This window comes from Chaetodon trifascialis, chromosome 6 (genome assembly GCF_039877785.1).
Source record: "Chaetodon trifascialis isolate fChaTrf1 chromosome 6, fChaTrf1.hap1, whole genome shotgun sequence".
NCBI lineage: Eukaryota > Metazoa > Chordata > Actinopteri > Chaetodontiformes > Chaetodontidae > Chaetodon > Chaetodon trifascialis.
Genome location: NC_092061.1, coordinates 20,363,442 through 20,381,638, shown reverse-complemented (window position 1 = coordinate 20,381,638; position 18,197 = coordinate 20,363,442). Strand labels below are relative to the sequence as shown.

The window sequence follows — 18,197 nt, the reverse complement described above, 5'->3', positions numbered from 1 at the left end:
AACAGCACAGCAGCCTTGTTAAGGGCTAAGGAAATGGCTGAACTCCACCTGCACTAAACAGACAATAGAGGTTTGAATTATAAAATGTCAAACATAAAATGTGACATTGGCACAAGAATAGATAATGATCACAGGGAGATCCTTGTAGATCCAGACAAAGAACAGGCAGGTAGATGGAATGAATCAGCAGGCTCTTGTGGTGGACTGGAGCTGGACAGATGTAGCAGCTTTGAGACACAAGGAGATGATCCTGAGACACAAGGAAAACACTCAAAAAACCTCAAAAAGCCCAGTCCAGACACACATGCACAAGGGGAGACGAACATGACCCAGGGGGAAACACACAGAAAGGGAGGCGGAAGAAGGAGATTTCCTAACAAGCCTAGGTAAGAATTTTAGTTTAAAAAATCAAAAAGTAACTAAATTTACCAACAGAAAGTGAAGAAACAGTTTTGACGTCTTTCTGTTGTGTTACAGAAACTTTTGCTGAAGTTAGCATGCTAACCTGCTAGTCCGTCTGTCTCATAATACCACTTTGTGCTTACAGATGCCACAGTGAGTCACTGTAGCATCCAGTCTGCCTTGGTCTGACCTGGTTTTCTTGCCAGGTTTGGCTCCTAGCACTCCGGGACTGACCCTGCTGTAAGCCCCTCAAAGGCTTCTTCAGGGGGTTACAGACCTCCCTCTCGCTCCTTTCCCGCTTCAGACCTCTCTGCAGTCCATGAACCCATGGATGCTTTAAATCACCTCAGTACTAGCCTCCATCTTTCTCAGCTGCTTTGTTCAGTCCTGGTTTGGCCATGTTCATTAGGGGGCCGCTGAGTCTGGTTCCAATGCCACTCGCCCCCCAGCACCGCTCCCCTCCTGCATTCCCTGTTGGGTCCAACTCTCCCCAGATGTGAAAACCTCCTCCTCCTGATGGCCCAAAGTTCCTGTGCTAGTGTTGTAAACGCCAACACTACCGCAGTGCTGTGAGCTCCCAGTCCAGGCACGGTCAGCTAATAGGATCACTAGCTGCACAGCTAAATGAGCTAATTAGCTAATGATAGCTATAATCAGCGGCAGTTAGCAGTTACTCTGGTGATATGCTGCAACCTATTTGTTTGGAGTGTGAATTCAACAGGTGGCCAACTCCTACTTCCTTTAACAAGTTTTCCTACGTAAATTGCAGTTCTTGATAGGTCTGACATTCCCAAAATAGGTCCTCGATGTCATTAGGAAACTTAAGCCATTTCCTCAAAAAGTTCACTTTTTGGAGACAGGAGGGGAAAGTTTTGTGCAAGGCTCACCTTGATGGGAGCCACCTTCTGAACTCTTGAGATTCAGCATTGCCACATTCAATTTTGTCTTACCATTTTGCTCACGTAATACCTAACAACATCAACACTGCGGTGAGGTCGAGTGCATTTGTGGCTGACGTGTAAAAAGAGAACCAGATTTTCCTGAGAACTGAGTCAAAAGTTCAATATTGATTTAGTTCCTTTTACGCTAGAATATATTAAATACTTCATCAATAAAAAACTATGAGTCATTTTTAAACTCCATAACAACAGTTCATTTGTAGTTAATGCTTTAACAGCTCTGCTAGAAGACTGACCATGGACTGTTACAGCTTTACCATCTGACTTCCATGGGAACATGAGGAATGCAGCACTGAACACTAGTTTATCATAAAAGGAAACATTTGAATGCTGTACCTCCTACAGCGAAAGGAGTGCACAGTGTTTTCTGAAGAGATACTTACAGTAGAAGCCGAAAATGCTCCAGTGGGACACTAAAAAAGATCTTAGCAATATTAAGTTTGTTTTGCTAAAATACAAACTAGCTGACTTACATTGAGCAAGAGTCAGAGCCTAATGCCCTAATAAAGATTCGATTTCAGTTTACCTGTTTTTATTGAAGTGTAAATGTTGGTCAGTAGTTGTTTGAGGGTTAGATCACTAAGTGCTGGTGTACTTTGTATTTGTTGAGATTAGAGAAGTGCTCCTGTGACTGTGAGTTGGCCTCACCCAAAGTGTGACAAAATGTTCCTGTTACCTTTCAGCTGTGCATGTCTGACAAGTGCTGGGAACTGAAATTAAAGTAAATACTCACAAAAAGGGTTTTTTTTCTGATGGGGGGGGGATTGAGAGAGTTGTTTTGGCTTGTTTGCGCTTTACAGTTTGTGATGGACATCATAGAGTGACTTCTGAGCAGAGTGATGGGGAGGAGGAGGGAGAGGAGGTGGAAAGAAAGATGAAAAGTGAAAGTAAATGGACACTGCATATAAAGGCTGCCAGACCAAACAGAGGCAGTCACATCACTTCCTTTGCCACTGTAGGTGCTGAGAGGAAGGACAGGCTCTTCACCAGCCAATCAGCTTCCAGAGAGAGAGACAAAGAGACGACCTTGCCAGCTCAGCGACCAGACATGGCTCCGTGGGGTGATGCCAAGCTCTTTTTCTGCATCCTCTTTATCACCTGCTGCTGCACAGGTGAGATTTTGTTTTTCAGGTATCCTCCTTGGCTCATTGTTGGACTCATGTCTAATAGTGATGCTTTGTGAAATGAGATATAGCCGAATCAATCTTTTTGAGCTGATAACGATGGCAGGATGTAATTTATCTGAACAGATCCACTTGGAAAGGCTCCAAAAGGAAGCAGTGGTTGACAAAGTGAGCAGAGAAAAGAGGAAATTCTTCAAAGGGCTGCATTTGAGGTTTAAATACACGTGTGGTCCTTCACTTGATGTGAAAATTCAGTTTTCTGAGTTTGCATTTAGTGTCTTCAAGTTATTTGTCTTACTTCTGCAGTCCAAAATCACAATTGTGTCCGAGAGAGCTTTACAATCTGTAGTCTGTACCGCATATGACACCGTCTGTCATCAGACTCTTTATCCAGATAAGGAAATACTCCACAAAGAACCATTTAGGAGAATAAAACCCCACAAACTTTCAATTGGTACCTGGGAGAAAGAAGTAGCCATTTCAATATTAGAATTACGATATGATGAAACATAATGACTACAGTCTAATCTATAAAATCAAGTCAAATAACTTGAATAGTTTCAAGTAAAGTAAATTAAGTTTTTTAATGCTGAAATCTACACAGCACTTCACAACAGGAAAATTAAATAATACCTTTTTTCTGTCTGAATGTTAAGTATCAGTGCAAAGGAGCAACATAAACACAGTGAGGCTGTGATTAATGACAGTTTTCTTCATGCAGGTTGTGCTGCTGGTATTCCCCCTTAGAAGCAGGTGAAAGTTTAGGGTTAATAGCTGGAAATCCCAGTCAAGTAACAAAAGTTAATGATGAAACTTTTGTTTGGTTAATGATGACTCAAAGGTGTGTGGGAGCGAGTATGTGGGAGTGTTCAGTAATGTGTGTTGTACACTTGTCACTCCATCCTGAGTAAGATGCCCTTGAGCAAGGCTCTAAACCACTGATTTCCTGCATGAATGTCCTCCTGGAGATCAAATCCAGTTGCAGGAGTGCAATGCATGAAAAATCTTGACAGTATCCTTATTGTACTAGCTCTTTGTGACTTTATGGTTTAACACCACTAAAGCTGGAGAGCTCCCTTTTTATAAAGTACTTTATTGCAAGAGTGCACAGGCACTTTCAAAAGGAGAACAGTAACAATACCTTATTGTACACTTCATTTAGCTTTTGCTGTATTTAATTCATTTAGTTGTTTTGTTTTTTTTTCCTAAAATCCCATGAGTGAATCAAGTCATGATTTGAACTGAACTGTGCAGTGATCAAACCATTTGAGTGTGAAACTCTCTGTAGCCATAAAAAATGGTTATAAAACCCTTTCTCTTTATGAAGAACAGCTGTAGTCAGTGTTCTGTAATCCCAACACTCACATGGTCTCAAAACATCTGAAACCACCACCACACTGTCTTGCTCTATACTGCCCATCGATATGCTCAGTATGTTCCAGTTAGTCATCATTTAGCAGAAGCATGGCTCATCTTCCACTGTTGGAGCTTCCTGATCATATAGCATATTGTTGTGGAATGTGAAGGCCGAATGCACAAACCACAGAAGGTCATACACAGTCAAATTCAGCTGTCCAATTGTTTCAAAAAATCTTCTTAAAAATGTTCAATAAAGATCTGCAGGAGTCACAAGTCCGAGGAGCAAAGTACTTTATTGCCGGCAACAAAGGGGAATGCTTTCATACTGTTTACCAAACAAAGAAGTAGCTGCCAAGACATCTGCAAGGTCGTGAAAAGTCCCAGAAAGCCCTGATATGGTGTTATGCTCAGCGCATCAGCTGTTACTACAATATCACTCTCAGCAAGTCAGCTGCTATCACGAGATCACATCCTAATGGATCATTTCTACAGCAATATCATGCTCAACAAATCAACTACTTCCAGCTACCATTAATCATGATATTTTCTCAAGTTATCACATATCATCACGTATTTGTTAGAGAAAATTACACTACAGTATCTCTGTGAAGAAATAAATCTTCATAGTTTGGATTTTGGGAGGAGTGTAATTCGTTGCTGATCTGATCTTGTCTCTCTTACAGTGACACTGGGACAGATGACCATGGACTGCTGCTTGACAGTCAAAAACAAGACAGTTGAGAAAGCTGCTATTGCAGACCACCGTCGACAGATCAGCGGGCAGGGCTGCTCTCTTGATGCCATGATGTAAGTTTAGGTGGTGTGAAGTGGATGATGTAGCCCATCAGTAGATGGGATGTAGAAACACCACCTCTTTGCAAGTTATCCCATTCTCAGCCTGACCTGAATGACTTGTGTTCTTGCAGCTTGGTGACCAGACGTGGCATAAAACTCTGTGTGCCTGCTGATGAGCCGTGGGTCCATGACGTGGTGAAGCATGTGGACTCCGTGAAGAGGCACTGCCAGAAAAACAATTACAAGGTACCTTGTCTTTATGTTATACTGCTCGGCACTTTAAAAGTCCCTGCTGTTAAATGAGTTCATTGTGTGCTAAAATCTGGCTTTTTTTTTTAAAGCGGTAACAGATTAGCTTAGCATAGAATGAAGACTGGAAGCAGTGGGAAACAGCTCCCTGCAGTTGAATGCTTCTTATTTGTTCTCCATCTCACTCCTTACTATTGATCTGTGTCCTTTTATTTTGAAGAGCACAAAGCGCTTCCTTTTCTGCTCTTGTCCTGTAAAGCAATTTCCAAGCATGATTTCTTGTAAATTCAACCCAGATGCATACAGTGTGTCACGTACTGTATGTCTCATCATTTTAGGGCAGGAAATTCAGTTTGAAGCAGTGATGATAAATATTTGTGTGTCTACAGGGCAAACGCTGCTTTGGAGTGAGGCGCCAGTAAACTGTGACCCCTTCAGCAACAACAACACAGTGGATCCAACCATTACATAGATAAATAGATACAAATCATAAAGATTATCATAGTGATTCCTCCTAATATAAAAAAGCCATTTCTCTATTTTGACATTTTATTTTATAAAATTGTGTTCACGTTGCAATGAAAATAAAACATTCTGAAGGATCTTAATGTTTTTTGTGGTATTTCTGTTTTAGAAGACTTGTGAAATGTGAAAGAAATATCAAAGATGAAAATGTGAATATTTGTATGAGTATGAGTGTGCAGCTCATTAAGCTAACTCAGAACAACTGAACTACTCAGGCAGCAGCAGTTTAATGTATGGATTTATTTGATTGTTGTTGACCTTTTTTAAAATAAAGCCTTGTTTTTCCAAATCCTGATCATGTCTATCGTTCTTTGCTGATGACTCTCTTCACTCCAGTGGGACTGAAAGCCAGTAAATCATCTTTGTTTATATTTTTTTAATCCCGGTCAACGCGGTCAACAATACAGAACTACCTTAGCAGACAACTGCTCCCAACATGCCTGCTGTGAACACACCTGAAATAACACTTTAGGAAAAGTAAGCTACATCCTTTTGTCTGTGCTGCTTCATGGCTCATAGTTTCAATTGCATGTCTTATTAAACTATTTAATTTGAAAGTAAAGTTTGAATTTGCAAATCCTTCAAATTAGGCCAACAGAAAAATTCCCAGACGTTGCAGTGCTGGACACTAGATTTCTTGTCCAAACTAACATAGTGAACATGGTCAACATTATACCTGCAGAGCATCAGCATGTTAGCACACTGTGTGCACTACGAGAATATTAGCATGCAGACGTTAGCATTTCGCTCAAAGAACCGCTGTGCTGATCTGAGCTGTATCCTTGTGTTCAGCAGCTGCACCACCAATTAATTCTTTATGCAGCATTTATACCTGGGACATTTGCTACACTCTATTGTAAATGAATGAATATATGAATTTGGGTTTATATTTTTGTTAGTTTAAACATGCTAAAAAATGTGCTGAAATTGTGCATTACTTGGCAAATCTCAACAGATTTTCCTTGCTGTTGTTGCTGGAGACACACAGAAACAGGAGCTTGTGAGTGAAGCTTCCATTAGTGAGCAGAAAAGAAAAAAAGGATCCAGCAGATCCAGTTTGTCTGAGCTTTTGGGGCTGGTAAAATGCTGCTGAGTTGACATGTTTTGCAAGCTTACACAACTCTCCTTTCATAGTAACCGAAACCTTGACAAACTTAAGTACATGAGATGTTAACTTGGCATCCCTCTTGACATAACTCTCTTACATAACATGCACAAAAGGACAATAATTCATGGATTGTGAGATGAATTTAAAGAACACACATTTACAGGGTGCTAAATATATTGTCAACATTGGAGGACGTGTCATCAGAAAGGCAGGTGGAGGTCCAAAGCCTCATTCAAAACAGTGTTTGTTAAAGAATGTTTTCCTCTTGCTCAGAATTCACACTTTTGGCTTTGAGAAAATGAGCAGGTAGATTTCCCACATGTTGAGGTTGACACCACCACAATAGATCCATTTATCCAGGGAAACTTTAATCTGGGAAGCTAAAAGGCCATTCACCTTTTAATCCTTCTGTAAACTTCCTGGATAAATAAAGGATTGCATTTCACACTTTGGCTGTTTAGCAATAGAGCCACTTGTCTCCAGTGAATGTCTACAACTGTTTTTCCAGATTTCAAGCCCAAAAGAAGAATCCAGGTATCAGGAAGTTCAAGGAAATTGCCAAATGGAAATTACCAGGAGAGCAATTTAACAAATGTGGGGAGTTTCATGTGAATGCAGTGGAATAAAGGACCCTTTATCACCTCTTTGAGCCACAGGATTTCTGGATTTCCATAGAAGACGATGTCTTCCCTGTTCAGGGGAATCTAATGTAATAGTTCCTTGGCATGACACTCAATTTGACAAAGAGTGTGCCAGCTAAGGCAGGTCTGGATATGTCACTGCAAGAAGGATTCAGAGAAATATTGCCAGCAAAAAAAAATATATATATATATATATATATTTATTTATTTATTGCAAAGAACCATATCTATCACATTTACTAAAGCAGAATTTGTTGTTAAGGGTTTTCAGAAGCGTATGTTCAACAGAAACCCTACTCTAATATAAATTTGGACCAATTATGGGAGGTTTGCTGCTCTCGTTGAGGTGCAGTTGTACTGAACTTTTGAACAGATGTTATTATGAAATTTAAACCTGTTGATGATTTGTCACAATTGTATAATCTAACTATTTTTCCAGGACCAGTCGCAGTGCCTGTGATCCAAGTAGTAATGCAAATATCTTCTAATATGATCTAAAATGCAACTTAATAGTGAAAACAATTTTAAATGTATTTGAATAAAAGCAAACTGCAATTACAAATAGATTCACCGTGCATTCAGGGATTGCATTTAAACTTTCACAGGTCAAACTTCTGAAAAAGAACCTGACCTGTCATGTTCAGATACATTACGAACATGTCTTTCCAAAACCATAGGCGCTGATGTGCTGCTGTTACAGCCTCCACTCATCTGGTTTCAGCTGCAGAGATTTGCTTCGCTTGAGCTACAAGAGCATCAGTGACATCCAGGTGAAAAGGTCTGCCTCACAGTTGCTGTTCCAGTTCATGCCACAGGTGTGATTGAGGTCACGGCTCTATTCTGGCAAGGCAAGTTCTTCCACACCAAACTGGGAAAACCCATTTTATGATCCTGGCTTTGTGCATTGCAGTGATGAAACAGAACAGGGTCTTCCCCAAACTGTATATGTGCAGGAATGTCCATATATTTTTGGTTGTATGAGGAGTTGAAAAAAAATTGCCACATCAGGAAAACCTACCTGACGGCAGCCAAATGCTCAAGCTGGTGCTCAATTACCCGTCGTGGCTTTTGTAAGACTCTTTTGTCAGTGGACAGACGATCAAACTTCACTGTCTGAGCCCTGATCTCTCTTAAATTTCCCCGTCTTTTCATTTAGAAAGAACTTTTTTCCCCATGTATACAGAGTATAATATATGGAGAGCTGTACGTAACTGGTGTTCCTGCTGATTGATGCAGTATCATGTTGTCATTCAGTAAAATACTCAAGCCCAAAATGCATAAATTTGTTCATGGCAGCACCAGAACACCATTTACACATATTCTATATGTTTGTGTGTGATTTTATACAACTCAAGTTGGATAAAGTTTGGAATCATTATTAGAGCTAAAAATAATGTTCTGCTTGTTTGTATTTGCATTTGAAATAATAAACCTATTGGTGGGTCCAGATGGGACAAACAGGTCAAGAACTATCTCTGCTAACAAAGTCTACATGATGGTGTGAGGCTCTGAACACAAAGATGACCTCTCCAGGTGATTCAGACTGACTTGAGTTTCACAGGAAGGGTTTCAAATGCTACACCCTGACTGAAAACATATAAAGGAGACATAAAATATATTACGATTAACACTGTGTGTCTGCACTGATTGTGCATAAATGCCTGAATATTGCAACTCATGCCTGATCTGTCTTTTCTTTTAAAACATCAGCACCATCTAGTGGCTGAAGTGCATCCTTCTCTGCAGCAAATAGGTAGTATGATAATATCAATATACTAGTATATTATTTATATTTTCCTTATCTTTTGAGGATGAAGCACAACACACCTATTAAAGTTAGTATTGTCTTTCATGGAGAACGCAAGCTGTACTCAGATAAGGAACAAAGCATCAAAACAGCCATAAAACCAAATCTCAAAGCATTCTTTAAACAGCCTGAAACAACCAATGAAATAACCATATTTGGCAAAAGGTTTTGAAGGGAAGAGACATTTCATCAGTGCGCTGTGTAAAGGACAAAAGACACAGGAGCCATTTCAGTTTGTGATCACATGAGCACTTTGTTACTGAACATCCATAGTAGTTTGATAATGTCATACGTATATACGCCATATAGCCTGGACACAGAGAGAAGAGCAGTGTCACTGATGCTGAAGGTATTTACAGGCAGGAGGAGGCAGCCAGGGAGAGAGAGAGCAGATTAAAACCAGACAAGAGAGAAAGAAAGAGGGCTTCTTTCTTTCTTTCTCTCTCTCTTATGTCACTCCTACAAGTGAAGCATTTTAAAGCACAACATTTCAATGCCAAATCAAAAGTGAATCTGCCTTTGCCTCTTAGCCCTGAGCCTCCACGTCGCTCTGCTTTTTATCACTACTATGTGTTGATTTCTGTCTGTCCCATGTGAACAGGATGTCAATGAAGAGCAAACTGCCTGGAGGAAAATGACCCGCCACCACGGCCCACTGTCATCGTGGTTGTTAGCACTGAAACTAAAGCTTATACCTGCTTCCTGTATTAAACGTAAAATGCATTAATAAATCAGTAATAACATTCATACATAGAACTATGGCAGAAATGAATCATTGAAGGATTTAAATATATTTACAGTTCAGTTAAATGAAGCATTAAATTGATTGAATTAAATGACTGTACAAACTGTACAATAATGAAAGTAAAATGATATCCTATGTTAGTTTTCCAAAAACTACACAAGCGTTCATTTATTTAATAAATGTACATTGATTTTTACTATTTCATAAAGTGTAATATTTGGACCTGGCATCTGTATGCGCTCACCACTTATCCAGGTATACCGTATATAGCTGTTATTTTAACTCCTCGTCAACTCATTTTGAATCTAAGGCCACATTTTACACCTGGGCACGACAGGTAGCATGTACACACTATCACTTGAATGCCCACAGAGCCACCACAAAATGTGTTGGGGTTTCCCTTTGAACATCAAAAAATATCACCTCTATATCATCTGTTTCCTCACAATACTTTGAAGTCAGCAAGAATCTCTGTAGACATAAATCTGGGGAAAATGTGCAGTTAGACATGTCGTAGCATATACAAAATATAATGTCAGGGCCAATATTGGGTCGCAAGCCTCGAAATGTCCAACAGGGCAATTTTCCCTTTTTCCTTAAGGCATAGATACGATCATTTAGCCCGCTCTAAATGCAACACATAGGACTAATTAGCAATAATTCTGTTAGCTTACAGTTTCCAGGGTGGATCCCCAACACATTCAAGGAGGCCTCCACACACCTCCACAGCCATGCTTTGCTTTCATTGGACATCCTTTCCTGTTTTCTGCAACAGTCCATTTAGACGCTTCCCTCAGCTAAATGGACTGGTCAATAAATAAATAGAACTCACCACATGTGCAAGTCACATACTGTATGCATTTACAGTATGTTCCAGAAGATCAAAATGCACATGTACAGTCCAGGCTGTAGCCACTTGTTTAAGTGTGTCCTCTTCAAACCGAGGTGCAGGATACTGAAGTGAAACAGGATTGAAGGGAAAAAGTCAACATTTTGGCAACGTTACATGCACTTAAACAATGTCAACCACTGAATCATCCCAGCTGTGGTGGGTCATGTGAGGGAAAGGAGGGGGGAAAAAAAGGCAATCTGCTTCTCAGTCCATCCATCCCTTCATCTCCATATAAACAGGCTGAGATGAGCGGTGATCAAATAAGACGGATGGAGAACGGACACATTCCTCTTGCTTCCTCTTCACTTGGGTTGGACAGCCATCTGAACAAACTCCTGCGTGGCTTCTACTCATCTAAGAACGATATGCTGAATCACACCTCTGCAACATGAGCCAATCAGAAAGGTAACAATATTTTGCTTTTACATCAACCACCTTAAATCTTACCAAAAAAAGCAAGGACTCACTGGCTTTAACGTGAATTAAAAAGATCGGCACCAAGTAAGCAACAGGACATAAAACCAACCTCGATGTTTGACCGAGGGCAATAACTGAGCACTGTGTTCAAAGTGTGGCACAGCTAGCTGTACGTATAGACAGTACAGCAAAGTGCAGCTAGGCATGGTACAGCATATACTATATTGTGAAGGTTCCCATCTGTGAGTAGCCCCTGTTTGCTTTGCTGAAAGTAGAGATGGATGATATATAGACTGGACAGTCACATGGTTAAGCTAGTGGCACAACTTCACGCAGAGAAAGAAGCGCGTTGGGCGTCTTTGGGTTTGTTTCTCATCTGGTCTTTTGGTTTTTGGATGTTTGCATGCGTACTTCTCTGGATGTCCCCTTGAAGTGAATGTGAGTTTGTGTTCGAGCCTGCATGCGTCCCTTGCATGTGTCTGTACATGGTCTTCGGAATCTTCTCATTTTCTACAATGTATTTTTCGGGAATCATCCCCAGTGTACAGTTGTCTCAAACAGGCTTTTGTTTTCAGCAGGTATGTGGCAGGAATAGCCTCTTGGCTCAGCACTGTCCAATTCCAGTGTCGTCCTGGCTCTCCTCCATGCTTTTCAGGGTAACATAGATGATGGGAACTAAGCCCTGCGTGGAGCCCAGGGAGCAGAGCAGCCAGTCTGGATCAGCCTTGCTCAGGACCCGCATGGTATCTCCCTTGTTGAAGCTCAGCTGTCCGGGCTCGGTGGCTATGTGGTGACACAATGCTCGTACTTCACTGAGAAATGACAGAGGATATGGAGAAAAGGTGAGCTGAATTGGGTAATTAAATAACACATCATCATATTTTAATTTAGTCATGTTTGAAGCAAAAATGCCAAACTTTTAGCTAATAAAATGTGAGGTGGGATAGATAATTTCTTTGTAGTTTTAGTTTTACAATTCTTACAGATGTATTTTTAAGTATAAAAACTGAATGAATTGATTTTTTCTGACACAACAGGACAGTATGAATAGTATTTGCTTACCATGGGGACTGCTGTTTGGCTTCAGCTGGTCGGGCTGACGTAGTTTGGGTGTGAGTGGGTGTGGCTGGAGGCTCTGCCTTTTTCCCACTCCCTCCTCCAATAGTCTGAGCTACAAGGCCAAGGACAGACCTATCCAGAGAAAGCCAACCTGATGGTGGCCTGAGAAAGAAAAAGAAATGTGAAATTCATGCACTGATGGTTAAAGAGCATCTGGTAAAAAGGCTGACACTGGGATTTGGGAATATCAGAAGACCCGTGAACCTACCTGGTTGTGGGAGCTTTTGCCCTCTGTTCAGCTCCCTCCACCCTGGAAGGAGAACCAACACTCGATCCAAAGAGCCTGCCCCAGCGCAGCCCCTGTCCTTGAGAGGGGCTTTCCTCTTGGGCTGCAGCTTGAGCTCCAGTCCCTGTAACCTTCAGAGGTTTAACCTCTTTCTCTTGGTTGACAACAGACTCTGGCGGGCTGCCCATCCATGACGGCCTTCCTCTGGATCCAGCTGAGTCCCCGCTGGAGCTGCTGCTGCTTTTCCTGCTTCTGTACCCCTCCCCTTCTTGGCTGGACTCTGCTCCCTCCACCACTCCCTCTCTGGTGGGCGGTAGCTGGCCATGTCGTCTCTCTGATGACTTCTTCCTCTTCTCAGTCTTAACAAACTTTGACCCCTCTGTGGACTGGTCGATGTAAACCTGGGAGGACTGCATGAGCTGATACCACCAGCCTGCCTGTCTATCTTGCCGCTGGCGACCTTCATCAGCCATGTCCTTGTCTTTATCCTTTCTTCTGTCCTTCTCCTGTCCATCCTCACCTTCTCCTTGGCTCTCTTGTCCAACACCTTTCACTCTCTGCCCAGTCATCCCCCTCTCCTTCCAGAGATTTGCAAACCCTACTTCAATCATTGTCTGCCTGCTCACAGACCCGGCTGTCATGCTCTCAGCTGTTGCCCCCTCTTTCCTCAACCTTGAATTCACTCCTCCTCCATCTCTCCTCGACCCGACCCCTTCCATCCTCGGCCATGTCCCCTCTCGTCTCAGCACCCCCCTCTCTTTCTTCCTGTCTGCACTCGAGTCTCTGACCATTTCGCTCACAGTGGTGCTCCATCCTCTCATGAGCTGGAAGGTGGAGCGAGTTGACTGGTCGATACTCTGGCCCGCAGAGCACAGCTGCTCCTTGCGACGGAGGTGCTCCTGGCCCTTTTGGAGGAGGTGCGGTTCAAAAAGCAGGTCCAGGTCAAAGGGGAGGAGCGACAGTGGCTGCAGCAGGAGGAGGAGCTCCTCAAAGAGTGGCTGACAGGCCCCCTGTGAGAGGGGAAGGAAACCCCACGGGTTGTAGTGTGCTGCTATGATGTCTGAGGAAAGTGAAACAAAACAGGCAGAATATCAGAACAAGATCTGGAAGAAGCAAGACTTCACATACGGACATCAACTGACTATCTGGGTATTTGAAGATGGTTAAATGATGCACAAGCCAAGTCCTACCTTCATGTGTGTAGAGGTGATTGAACCAGAATTCCAAAGATTTTAGGCTGAAACGTGGGGAGAAGAACAGCAGGATAAATGCATCATTTAGCTTAACTTGTGACCTTAGCAAACAACGATTTAACCACTTGGTGAATGTAAGTCCATAATTAACTCTCTTTTGGCTTTTGGTCTCTTCCAACTAATGAAGAAAATATCTGGCTCCTCAGCTGCTAAACGTTCCACTATGTTCACCAGTTAATCTCTAACTGTGTCTGTCTATTGTTTGGTTTTAAGAGCTTTTTCCCTGAAAACAGCGGCTTGAGTAGTATGAGTGAATCCAAGCAGTGGGCTGGACAGCTAAACAAAGGATGTGTGATCGATTACAGCTGCCTCAAAGATCTTGACCCCCCCAGATGAGGACCATCATTGCAAAGAATATGTGGATGAGAATGACAGTAAAATCCAGGAAAAAGAAAAGTGACTCACTTGAGCAGGCCGAAGATGAAGGCGTTGAGTCTCATACTGTGGCTGGTGAGCTCAGAGTACTGGCTCACCTTAGAGAACAGGCTGTGGAGAACACGTGTGGATGGGCCTGACGGAGACAAACACACAAACATGTTACCCATACGAATCCTAACTCCATTACTAATGTGGATGCTATCACTGCACATACACATCATTTTACCAGAAATCATTTTGCTATGTGTTATGGAAACAGGAATTGTCTACTGTGGATTGTGCAGGTTGTCCTTTAAACATGCATGAAGCATAAAGCTGGTACTCCTTACTGCTTGATGCTTAAATGGCTCTTAACGAGTTAACAACCATGTTAACTGTCCCTCAGTGTGATGGCACATCTGGAGAAATTATCTAACTGTTCAAAGTCATTTTCTGAATAAGGTTTGTAGATTGGTCTTTAGATGAAAAGTGTGTTAAGTGGGTTTGGGGCCAGCAATTGTTCAACTCAGTGAATTAATCAGTTTCAGTAAAAGTTGATGAGGCCCATCAAGAGAAGGAGTAGGAGTATATAAACCACTGTTCTCACCCAGCTGTGTGGATGCCTCCACCAGGCTCCAGGGCTGACAGCGCCGCTGTCCGATGATCAGATCCAGAACGTAGGCCTTCAGACCGTCCTGCAGCACCTCATGCAGGGCCGGGCACAGGTACTTCAGGATGAGGTGACCCACGTTGGGACTCACCCAGCTGTTCCCCAGTTTAGCCTGCCAGGATTTTGGATAAAGGTAATGAAAATGAAACAAATCAGGGAACTAGAAGGCAAGATGTGAGATCAGAGACACATTATGACGCCAAACGCCTGCTCCATTTTTGCTAAAACTGCTTTTGTTTGTGCAGATAAGTGCACAATTGTTTGTACTTGTGAGTATAGAGTCATAATGAATTAACAGAGAGCTAATATATCTGTTATTTAATCTGTTTGCTTAAGCTTTGAATCACTGAATGATTGAAGGCTGTATTTGTTTGCCCTTTGGTTCTCTGGACTAGACCGATCTGCAGCCTAGTTTATTAACGGTCTTATCAGCTCTGTGGACGTAAACACATTATGAGACAGAAACGCTGTTTCCTGAAGAAAGCAAAAGTCACAAAGGGCTTATCAAATTTCTGAAAATGTCTCTGGTGGTGGTCCCATGCCTTATGTGCTGTGAAATTAAGAAAATCGCAATGCAAATCGAACCAAGACAAATGGTGAATGTGAGGAAAAAGACTGGGCCAGATTAGCATGAAACGGAAATAATTTTCCAACTGGAAGGTTTTATGTTCTTTTGTACTTTACTACACTGCAGTGGTATGAATAAGCTGTTATCCAAAGGCTGATATAGCCTCTAAATCTTGCTGTGTGAGCTTTAACGAGCCAGTTCAATAGGCCCTCCTTTTAACTACAGAAGAACTGTGTATTAGCAGTCATTAGCAGTCATTGATCTGATCAACAGAAAACTCCTACCTTCACGTCTGGATCTCGACTGGTGCCGAAGTGTGCCACAATCAGATCCACTGCTGTGTTCACGGCTTTCACCAAACCTGACAGAGTTAAGGGACGGAAGAATGAAGAAAGAGTTTATCAGTTATCCCTTTGGCTACAAGTAACAGTGTCTTTGCAGCGAATGTCGATTGATGCAACCGTCTGTTTAAATCCATGACTTGGTTTCCTGTTTTACCCTCCACTGCGGGGAGGTGAGAGGCATTAAGATCCAAATTTAGCAAACATTTTCTATATCCTTCACTGGCTTTGTGCTTGCAATCTCCATGAATTCATTGCTTGATTTAATAAGGCAGCAACTAGTTGTGCCATGAACAGCTGGGACACAGTGTATCTGAAACAAAGGTGAGAAGGCTCAATAAATCTGTCCTTCAGTGTCCTGCTCAAGTGCACTTCGGCAGTGTAGATGCTGGTCCACACTGCGAGGTAAACCTGGACGATCCAGCTGAAGGATGATCTTCTTGCTCATTATACAACACCCTGCTGCCTCAAGAGGCCTTGAAGAGGCCTCTCCTTACAGTCAAGTAGCCTTTCTGCAGTGAGAGGCACTTGATTTAACCACCTTTCACCAGCATCACATCTCCTTGACAACAACAACACTGCATGCTCAGCAAATGCAATTGTCTAAACGGTAGCCTGAATTGCTATTTGATTCTGTCTGCTGTGTAGTAGCATTCTTCTGTGACTCACAGTACAAACCAGCGAATTCCTCTACTGGCAGCTTGTCTGACATTTATTAGCACAAACTTAATAGGACAAACCAGTGAATGCAGCAGAGGTTTTATTCTGACGAAGGCTCTTCTGTGCACTGGTGAGGAATTAAAGTCTGTCCAGAGTCTGACAAACAACATCTTTTAATGGATTTGTCTGTGAGATGCAACCTTTGCAAGTCCGTGCAGTCTTGTTAAAAAGTTACTGTTGTGGTGCCTGAAAGGGAATGTCTGACATGAGACATTCAGAGGCGGAGAGAGAGACTGAAGACACCCAAGAGGCTACGCAATCTTGTGAATGTTTTCTGGTCATGTTAATTATAACTCATCATCACTAGAACAATCTCTCTTCATAACCTGTAATCATGACTGAAGAACAATACTTAGGTCACGCAATTAAAGTCTAACTGAGGAACTCCTCTTGCTGAGAAAGACCACGAGATGAGGTTGAAACACAAAGTAAGGGGATTAGATGATTCTGTTAAATCTTGATTTAACTTGCACGATTTTTCACTGTTACAGAATCAGCTTCACGACCTTGTTTAAATTAATAACATTGCAAAAAATTCCCACAAAAAGTCCTGATATTGATACCATTAGCCAGTCTGAACACTGCACTTATGCTGCGTCTAGAGTCTTATGCAGAACTTTAGCATGAGATGAAAATAACTAACTCAAACTAGTTTTCTGTGCTTAAATGCACATAATTCAGTTATTAGACTCCTGAGTTCCTAAAAAGGTTCCTTGAAAAGTTGAGAGTCTCTTGGTCTGTTTTGACCAAGAGACTCAACTCTTCAGACAAACCCTGCATCAGTACTCACAGCACAGCAGCGAAAGAATAAAACTAGCTCCCAGAAAAACAGCTCACTGTTTGACATTTAGTTGTTCAGCATTTAGCGGTTAAATATTTAAAGACCTCCCATTGACTCCCACTGTCAGTCGATCGTGCACATATACACACACACCCTCACCTCTCTTCTGCGTCAGGTCCACAGAAATGTGGGACTGTGAGGAAGAGCAGGAGGAGGAGGAAGTTGAAGCGTCAGGGGAGAGGCAGAACTCCTCCGGAGGCTTCTCGGTCAGGGAGAAGTAGTCCGGCAGGAAGTCGCTGTAGCTCTGCTGCAGCTTAGCTGATTGGCCCACTGCTGAGAGAGACACACATACACATACACACACAGATGATCAGACACATGTAAGCACACAGCATCGCTGTTAAAAGCATGAGGAGCCTTTAGGGATCCTTTAAATTGCAACTGTAGTTGATACTTTGAGGAACACCTCTATGAAGCAACATACTTGCTCTGCAAGGAACCCTGCAGCAATATTTTGTCAGTGACCCTCAGATAATGCGTTCTTTGGACCTTGAACTCTTAAAAAAGTATAAGGACTTAAGAGTCCAAGTCCACCTTTCATATGCATAATGCTGCATTTGTTCCAAACTGTCAGTAAAATCATGAGCACCATTGAGCCGTCCCAGCGTGTGGCTGGAGAGGGCTGAAGGGAAATCGAAAACGTTCCGTCTGGCAGGTCGTGGTCCCCCGGTCCTTCGGGGTTCCAGGGTACCAGTGTGGGCCCCTGAGACCCTCTCCACTCCCAGAGGGTTTCGACGGCGGTACTCCCTCCATTTGAGAGCCTGGGGAGAGAGGTGGTGTGCTGTTTGGGAGGGGTGGTGTTAGGGTTGAAGGATGGATTATTGAGTAGATGGATAAAGCAAATATAAGGGGGATAAGAAGAAGAAGAAGAAGGGCAAGTGGAAAAGGTGAAGGGAGGACAGGAGAAGATTGAAGTCCATGCATGAAGGGAGAGAAAAAAGAGAAAAAGACAACAGTAAGAATGTAAAAGAGCTGAGCTTCAACATCTGAATTACAAAGAACTTCACAATAGTTCAAGATATGAAGTTAAAGTGAAACCTCAGGTAGCCGTCTGTAAAATGTACAATACTTTGATCAAT

At 42.3% G+C, this 18,197-nt stretch overlaps 2 protein-coding genes across 3 annotated transcripts in view; one reads left to right on the top strand and one right to left on the bottom strand.

Annotated features, from left to right (window-relative positions):
* The first annotated feature begins 2,302 nt into the window (after positions 1-2,302).
* Positions 2,303-5,490, top strand: LOC139332797 (C-C motif chemokine 19-like). Its single transcript, XM_070964899.1, has 4 exons — positions 2,303-2,473; positions 4,528-4,651; positions 4,771-4,885; positions 5,278-5,490. Exons 1-4 carry the CDS (start codon positions 2,410-2,412, stop codon positions 5,308-5,310), a joined length of 336 nt encoding a protein of 111 aa, XP_070821000.1. The 5' UTR covers positions 2,303-2,409; the 3' UTR covers positions 5,311-5,490.
* Positions 5,491-9,202: 3,712 nt separating this feature from the next.
* Positions 9,203-18,197, bottom strand: part of rusc2 (RUN and SH3 domain containing 2) — a 36,195-nt gene continuing 27,200 nt past the window's right edge. The window contains exons 5-13 of one of the 2 annotated variants that reach the window (XM_070963986.1): positions 17,708-17,899; positions 17,218-17,388; positions 15,501-15,577; positions 14,586-14,760; positions 14,027-14,132; positions 13,559-13,605; positions 12,351-13,428; positions 12,086-12,244; positions 9,203-11,835 (exon numbers count right to left, since the gene is read on the bottom strand). In XM_070963986.1, the coding sequence (XP_070820087.1) occupies positions 11,628-11,835; positions 12,086-12,244; positions 12,351-13,428; positions 13,559-13,605; positions 14,027-14,132; positions 14,586-14,760; positions 15,501-15,577; positions 17,218-17,388; positions 17,708-17,899 (2,213 nt within the window). In that variant the 3' untranslated portion in view covers positions 9,203-11,627. The remainder of the gene's footprint in view (positions 11,836-12,085; positions 12,245-12,350; positions 13,429-13,558; positions 13,606-14,026; positions 14,133-14,585; positions 14,761-15,500; positions 15,578-17,217; positions 17,389-17,707; positions 17,900-18,197) is intronic. The other variant, XM_070963987.1, reaches the window with a different exon arrangement.

What these genes read in the sequence shown, in the direction of transcription:
- LOC139332797 (XM_070964899.1), top strand. Translation starts at nt 2,410, where the DNA reads ATGGCTCCGTGGGGTGATGCCAAGCTCTTTTTCTGCATCCTCTTTATC. An exon ending in TGCTCTCTTGATGCCATGAT is followed by an intron (nt 4,652 to 4,770) that starts GTAAGTTTAGGT and finishes GTGTTCTTGCAG; the next exon opens with CTTGGTGACCAGACGTGGCA. An exon ending in GCCAGAAAAACAATTACAAG is followed by an intron (nt 4,886 to 5,277) that starts GTACCTTGTCTT and finishes GTGTGTCTACAG; the next exon opens with GGCAAACGCTGCTTTGGAGT.